Source organism: Strix uralensis, chromosome 28 (genome assembly GCF_047716275.1).
Source record: "Strix uralensis isolate ZFMK-TIS-50842 chromosome 28, bStrUra1, whole genome shotgun sequence".
Taxonomy (NCBI): domain Eukaryota; kingdom Metazoa; phylum Chordata; class Aves; order Strigiformes; family Strigidae; genus Strix; species Strix uralensis.
Window position 1 is genome coordinate 1,207,249 of NC_133999.1, and position 7,922 is coordinate 1,215,170.

The following is a 7,922-nucleotide window of genomic DNA, read 5'->3' on the forward strand; positions in this document are numbered from 1 at the left end:
ATGCTTTTTTCTTTTTATTGCAATAACAGTGGGGAAGTGCAAATACCCTGGAGTTGGTCTGGGCTGTGTTCTGGTACTCTGGCGCCATCCTCTCCCTGCCCGCTACCCCTGGCTGCTCTCTGCCTCCTCTCAGGAAAACATATTCCACGTGTGCAATCACCGTGATGCTGTGGGTCACGCCTCTAACCCACGGGTCTGGGGGCCGGGGGTCCCAGCAAGCAGCCCCTGGGGAGCTGCAGGCTGCTGCCTGCTCCCCTGCCTGCTGCCAGGCCAGGAGGGTCAGGGCTCTGCCAGCCCCACTGTGTCTGGAGGAGGAGGAGGAGGAGGAAGGCTGCACCGTGCTCTGGCTCAGGGCTTGTGTGTCCACACAAGCTCAGTGGCCTCTTTGGGGGGAGGACACGATGCTCTGAGGCCGAGGTGCTCGTGGCACCCCCCCGGCTCAGCCCTGGCACCAATTATCCTGCGAGCTCCCTTCTAACAGCCCTTTTGTTCCGGCTCTGTCTCCTGTTTGGATCAACAGGACAAAGTTGTGTTGCTGTCTTCACGGCAGCCCAGGGAAACGCGGCCAAAAGCCTCCCAGAACAAGCAGCCACTGCAATAATACAATTACAGTTCCTAATTGAGAAAATTGCCCAAATCCATTATACGCACGATATTACCTGGCAGCAAGGTTGACTTTGAGGGGAGCCCTCAGTCTGCAGGCGGGGGGGGCTGGGAAGGGAGCACAGGGGTCTTTTTTTATTTTCCCCACTTACAACAGAAAAAGCCTCGGAGCCGAGCTGATCGGTGCGTGGGGGGACGGTTGATGTCGTCACGCTGTAATGGCTGGGGAGAGGCCGGAGATGGGCCTGGGTGAGACCAGCTGCCAGCCCTGGTGGGCTGCAGCGCGTCGGCCACCGGCGCGGGCTCTGCCTGGCCCCGGGGACACAAGGGACAGATCACAGGGTGATCGCACGTGGCCTTCGCCCCGGGCAGGGGGTTCTCGGGCATCATCCCCTGCAAGGCAAGTGTGCGCCCCGAGCCCCCTCCCCGCGTGTGGCTTTGGGATGTGCCCTGGGATGGGGAGCAGGAAGCTGCTGCTGTGCACAGCCCCAAACTCGGGGGTGAAAAGGTGGGGGGAGAGCAAAACCGTAATGAGCAATTAACTCATCCAGCTTTTCCCTGTCCTCGTCTTGCTCCCAGCACACAAGACCCTGTGTGCTACTCCTGGAGAGGGGATCAGAGCCAGAACTGGTGATGGAAATGGTGATTCTGGCTGTTTTTCCCCGCCAGGATCGGATCTGGGACCTGTCATGGCCCGAGGGGTGAGGGCTCTCCCTCACATCCTGCTGCCAGGGCTGCTCCAGTTCAAGGAGCCTCGTGGGGGCCGGAGCGTCCCGCAGCCCCTCTCAGGGGTGTTCTAGGGGTGCTGGGCACGGAGGAGCAGGAATAACGGCTGATGAATTCATTGCTCCTCATTCCTCAGATGCTGTGGATTGGAAAACTCGCTGAACGCCGGCCGCTCGGCGTGAGCCAGCAGCTGCATTAAGATGTTTCTCTGGGCGCAGATTAAGCCCTATAAAGAAACCCAGGAAGGGAAGAAATGTAAAGCGGATTAAGGTCAGAACCAGAGAATTTGCACAGTGGCCTCTTTGATGCCCAGAGCATGTCAGGGGAGCGCCCAGCACCAAAGTGCATGAGCAGCAGCCGTGGTGCTGGCTGACCTGCTGGTGCTTTCCTGAGAGCGGTGGGAGCCCGGGGCACGGCCCTCCCGTGTGCGAGGACTGACTCCCCGGTGGGTGCGTGGGAACAGAGCTGTCCCCCCACGCCAGCCACACGCCTGGTCTGCAGGACAGCGTGCCCAGCCCCGGCTGCAAATGAAGCGGGGGGACCCCCCAGAGCCACGGGCGGGGGCTGGAGCTGGCTGTGGGGAGGGTGGGTGCTTGGGGGGAGATGCTCTGTCCCCCCTCCCGCAGCCCCTGGCAGCGGCTCGCCCGTCCTGCATCCTGCCTGCAGCATCTCCTGGAGGGCTTTGGCATAACCATGGCAACTGCCAGGTAATTAATAGCCGAGTCTCAATGTCATGGAGACAAAACAGGCTCAGACAACGTGCTGGGGACAGGCCCCGCTGCAGGATGTGGCCCTCGGTCACGCTGTGTGTGGCTGGGGCTGTGTCCACCCAGCCAGCACCGAAACGGGTCTGTTCCCCCCCGGCAGGGGTGCAGAAAATGCTCTTGTTGAAGCTAAAAGTTGCTTCAGAGTTTTTTTTCCAGGCTAACTTGTTCCCCAGGAGTTTGTGGGCTGTGATGGGCAGGATGGTCCTGAGCTCAGCCCCGAGCACTGGCAGCATCGCAGCCCGGTGGGGCCGGGAGCCGTTTTGGGGTGGCTTTGCTGGGTGCCTGGGACTGTATAGCTCCAGCTGTGTGCACGTCCTCCAGATGTTCCCCGACACACCCCACCGCCCAGGGGAGCTGTATGAGACCCCCCCAAGAGCCGGGGCTCACCCCGGGCTTTGCCTTCCCCTGCTCGGGGCTGGTCCCTGCGCCTCCACCGGGCACAGGTCGCAGCCTCTCCTGCCTTTTTGCACGAGCAAATTCCAATGAAAAATTGCAGGAAAGCCCTTTGATTTTCTGCGTAAGTGGCCAATTATTTGATGCATGAGCACCCATCAGTTCACCCGTGAGCACCCAACTAATTGCACGAGGGGTTAAACACGGCAAACCTGAGTGCACGTGTGAGCACCCCATTAATGTCCTTGGGTGCCCAACGACCTCCAGTGTGACCCCCCCTTAGCTCAGGGGTCTGGTGCAGGGCAGAGAGGGCAGGAGGAGGCCTGAGCCTGGGCGTGTGGGAGACGTTTCCCCAAATACCTTTTAATTATCTAAATTTTCTGTGGTCTCAGTACTCACGGCAAGGATGAGGAGCTTGTGTTAATTGCAATAAACTAAATTAAGTAAAACTTCCCCCAGTTGAAATTGTTTTGCCCTGATCGCCCTCCTCGCCGGGATGGCGGCTGAGGGGGGCACGGGCGGGGGGGGGTGTCTGCTCCCCTCTGCATCCCCAGGGCAGCCCCCGAGCAGGAGCCTGCCCAGCCGGCAGGGAGGCAGCTGCCTTTGAACGCTGCTGGGCTGAGCACAACTTAATTCTGTGCTGCCGGCGCTTCGTTTGGACAAGCGGCCCTTGGTCTGGGGACGTGCGCGGGGCTGGGCTGCATCTCAGGAGGAGGCTTCTGCACATGTAATTTATTTACAGGGCAGGGGGAGGATTTTTACCTGATGATGCTCAGCCCGTAAAATCCCTCCCCGAGCAGAACAAAGAGCGGCGCAGGGGCTGCCGTGGGTGGAGGCGGTTTCACAGCTTTGGATCCAGCGGTAAATGTTCGATAAGAGGCACTTTGTTCTGAAACGCCTCTTCTGCCTCCGCATGTGCCCTTCGAGGTGGGGCGCCTTGCAAACGCGCGGGGTGAGGCGGGCACGGCGCGTGGAAGTTGATCTAAAAACCCACTTAATGCAAATTCGGACTGTGGAGCTCTTGGGGGGCTGCTGAGACGCGTCACGAAACTCTGTGGCCGCGTGCAGCTCTCTGCTGCGTTCCCCTGGGGACTCCCAACATCGGGCGAGTGCGCTTCGGTCTGACTGGATCAGGTACGTGAAGGCTTAAGGGTGAAATAACGTCTGGTATGGAGAGAAATAAACAGGGTGGGAAGTCCTGTGCTGGGGAAGAGTGAGGGGTAATATATGGAAATAGCCCAGGAAATTAAAGTCAGGCTGCGGTGGGTGGTGAGATGATTCAGCGGGCAGGAGGGAGGCGGGGGCTGCCCCGGACAGGGGCTCGCGGGGGTCTGGCAGCATGTGCCGGGGATGGGGAAGGTGGTGCCAGCGAGGGCAGGCAGGGACCTCTCTTCCAGGACTGATCTGATTTTTGCCCCTGAATTTCCTCCTTGCTCCCATCCCGTTCCCTTCGCAGTCGATTCCGTGACAACCCGGCGTCGCTTTCGGCGGGACCGTGCCGGGGTCTACGGAAACGTCTCAGCTGAGCCCCCTGAGCTGCAGCAGCGGCGGAGCCCGGGCTGGCTGCTGCCAGACTCGCGTTCGAGGGGAGCCTGGTTCACCTCGTGAGGGGGATGGATGAGCGGGGTGCAGGCGCACGAGGCTTTGAGGCAGCGCAAAAGTAGCAGAGCATCTTTATTCGTTTACCCATTAACGTCGTTTGTTATTTCCAGAAACATTAGGAGCTATTTTCTGGCTCCGCTGCCGCTTCCCTTTTCCTTCTGCCAGCAGCTCTCCCTCCGCGCCGGCTGGGCTGGGCAGAGGCAGGATCGCTGCGAACGCTTCGTTTAAAGGGGAGACCAGATTTCGGTGAGTGCTTTTCCCGAGCCTGTGGTCAGCCCCGTTGCTTTTCTCCTTCTCCTCTTCCCCCGGAGCCGTAACTGCTGTTGAGCTTGGGGCTGTCTCTCCCTCCCCATGCAGGGCTGCTCCCCGGCATCGCCCCTTTTCTGAGCCTGATTTTCCATTTCCCTCCCCAGGAGCCCCCAGGACGAAGCCGCCATCCCGAGGAGCCTCCCCGGGTGCAGGGTGGTGGACAGCCGCAGCAGAGCCGTGACGAGGAGCAGGATGCGCCCCGTGGGCCCCTAAAACGGCCGCTGGATTTTGGGTGCTGAGGCTGGTCGAGTCAGGGGTTTTCCCTCCTGCCTGCAGGCAGAGGGGCTGAGCCGCAGCCATGGAGGGGGACAGGGACGGGGCCAACGCCACCGTCTACAAGCTCGCCCTGCAGAACCACTCCAACGCCAGCGCGCAGTTCACCGGGGTGCAGCTCATCCAGTCCTTCAAACCCCTCATCATCCCCTGCTACGCCCTCGTCGTCCTCGTCGGCATCTTCGGCAACTACCTGCTCCTCTACGTCATCTGCAAGACCAAGAAGATGCACAACGTCACCAACTTCTTCATCGGCAACCTGGCTTTCTCCGACATGCTGATGTGTGCCACGTGCGTGCCCTTCACCCTGGCCTACGCCTTCAACCCCCAGGGCTGGGTTTTCGGGAAGTTTTTGTGCTATTTCGTGTTCCTGATGCAGCCCATGACGGTTTATGTCTCTGTCTTCACGCTCACGGCTATCGCGGTTGACAGGTAAGTGGCGGCGGGGCAGGTGGTTTGAGGGTCTGGGTCTGTCCCCCTGTTCCTCTCAAGCCGCTGCTCGGGGTGTTAAGTGCCAAAACACTCAAAATTGGAAAAGGGAAAATCCAGGGGGTCTTGGCGGTCTCTGCAACCTTTTCTTTAGCGTCAGGGCTCGGTCTCGGGGGGACGAAGCGTAGCGGGGTGCTTGGCCGGCTGCCGGTTTGCATCGGGAAATGATGTTGTGCAGTTTCACGCCTGCCTGTACGAAGCCACCTCTATGGAAACCGGTCCACCGGCCGCCAGGTCCGTGCTCCCGGCAGGCACAGCTCTCGCGCGAGGGCTCCTCGGAGTTTGTGCCCGTTTCTTCATACTTTGCTGGATAAATGTGCAGCCAAATCACGCGGTGTTCTGGCCCCCGGGTGGAGAGCGCTTGGGTCTCCCTGAGTGCGCCTGGGCAGGGTCTGATGCGGGGGGGGGGTTATAAAACCCGTGTTTCCATAGAGACCTCCTCTTGTCAAAGATGCTCCAAACCCTGCGGGGATGGGTGCGATGCCGGCAGCGCTGAGAGATCCTCTCATGCTGGTTTGCCTCTGCCCCTGGGGGAGAGTGGGGCTGGACCATGATGGGAAGGGGAAAAGAAAAAAAAAAAAAGGGAAAATTTGAGCTGAGAAAGCCTGGACTGCTGGCGGAGCTGTGCTGCCCTCGTCGGGGGCTTGAAATGTCACCAGGAGCGCTGGAGTTCTTTTGCTCTTCAACAAAGCCCCCTTTTTTTTTGGGTGAAAACGATTTGCTCGTTTCTCCCGCTAAAGAGGCAGCCGCCAAGTTACAGTGTCCTCGGCATATTCCGAAAACGTCATTGGGATTTATCACAAATGGATGATTTTTGCCCAAATCCTCCCGTTCCAATGGGGGGGGGAGCACATGGCCGCAGCGGGGCTTTGCTGGTCTCGGACGTCAGCACGAGCAACAAGGAGCCGTTGGCGCTTTGCTCCGTGCGCGTCGCGCCGCCGGATGTCACAGTATCGTGGTGGCCAACGCCACGATTCCAAGCGGCAGCGGGCTGTGGCGGGGGGGCAGAGCATTCCGTGGGTGAAAGAGCTGCCTAAAATCAAATTGTGGCCTCTGAAGATACCTCACTGGGAGCTTATTCAGGGCCAACCCTTGGATGTAAGGTGAGGCAGCGCGGAGAGGAGAGGAAGATGCTCGGGGGAGAAGGAAGTAAAAGAGGAGTTGCCGGCTTTTTGCTGTCACCCCCTGAGGGCTGCCTGCAGTGCTCGGGGGCGGCTGGCTGCGCTGCCGGGCTCCCCAAAACAGCAGTGACCTGGTGCTTCCACAGGCCCTGTGGCAGAGCCAGAGGACACCATCGTCCCCCCTGTCCCCAGCCAGCCCTTTCCCAGCAGCCGCTCGGGGCCGTGTCCCTGCTCCCAGAGCTGCCTCCCATGGCCCCAGCCCTGCTGCCAGCCCCCGCCCCCCCGCCGGGGGGATGCTCTGGGGCTCGAGTTCCCCCGTTTCTCTCCCCGCAGGTACTACGCCACCGTGCACCCCCTGAAGAAGCGCATCTCGGTCACCAGCTGCATCTCCGTGGTGGGGGGCATCTGGCTGCTCTCCTGCGGGCTGGTGGCCCCCGCCATCGCCCACACGTACCACGTGGAGTTCCGGCAGGAGGGCTTCTCCATCTGCGAGGAGTTCTGGATGGAGAAGGAGACGCAGCGCCTGGCCTACGCCTACGGCACCCTGATCGTCACCTACATCCTGCCCCTCTCCGCCGTCTCCCTCTCCTACATCTGCATCTCGGTGAAGCTGAGGAACCGGGTGGTGCCCGGCCACCCCACGCAGAGCCAGGCCGAGTTCGACCGCCTGAGGAAGAGGAAGATCTTCCGCCTCATCATGCTGGTGGTGGCGGCCTTCGGGGTCTGCTGGCTGCCCATCCACGTCTTCAACATCATCCGGGACATCGACATCAACCTCATCGACAAGCGCCATTTCCTCCTCATCCAGCTGCTCTGCCACTGGTTCGCCATGAGCTCCTCCTGCTGCAACCCCTTCCTCTACGCCTGGCTGCACGACCGCTTCCGCGGGGAGCTCCGCAAGATCTTCGCCTGCAAGAGGAAGATCGTCCCCGCCAAGAGCGGCGGGGCTGCCGGCGCCGTGCTCTGAGCCCGGGCTCCCCCCGCGCGGCGGAGCCCTCCCGGTGCCCGTCCTGCCTGTCGGACCGGGGGCCAGCGGGCTCCTCCGGGGGTCTGCGGCGCTCGCCGCCGCGTTCTCCCCCACGCGGGGCCACGCTTCGCCTCGGGACCCCGTGGGCTCGTTATTTTAAATTAACGAAGGAAATGGGCCCGCGGGAGCGCGGGGCAGGCGTGAGAAGCGTTTTGCTGGAGTGACAGCTGGAAGTAGCTGCCGGTTTCATTAAATGAATCACACAGCTCGTTAAATCGATTTTCGGGTCTGGGAAATGGCGTTTCTCCTGCAAGATTGTTTTCGGAGAAGCGCCGGCACTTTTCCCGCAGCTGATGGAGCCGCTGCCAGGACAGGTTGGCCTGCTCTGCCCCGCACACCCCGCCCCGCAGTCACCCTACAGCTCCCGTGCCCCTGGACACCCACCCGCACACCTCCCTGAAACCCCCGCGCTGCCCTGTGCGGGCACACGCAGCCCTACGCGTGCACAAAACCACACACCCCTGTACACACACACGTGCCCGCTACACACCCCTGTGCACATACACACATCTGTACATACACCTGTACACATACACCTGTACACACCTGTACATGCCACACGCCCTTGTACACCCTGTACATGCTTGTACATACACTTGTACATGCCACACA

At 60.9% G+C, this 7,922-nt stretch overlaps 1 protein-coding gene across 1 annotated transcript; it reads left to right on the top strand.

The window, feature by feature from the left end:
* The first annotated feature begins 4,669 nt into the window (after positions 1-4,669).
* Positions 4,670-7,250, top strand: LOC141935627 (prolactin-releasing peptide receptor-like). Its single transcript, XM_074852030.1, has 2 exons — positions 4,670-5,105; positions 6,617-7,250. The coding sequence occupies exons 1-2, from the start codon at positions 4,699-4,701 to the stop codon at positions 7,248-7,250; spliced, it is 1,041 nt and encodes a 346-aa protein (XP_074708131.1). The 5' UTR covers positions 4,670-4,698.
* The last annotated feature ends 672 nt before the right edge of the window (positions 7,251-7,922 follow it).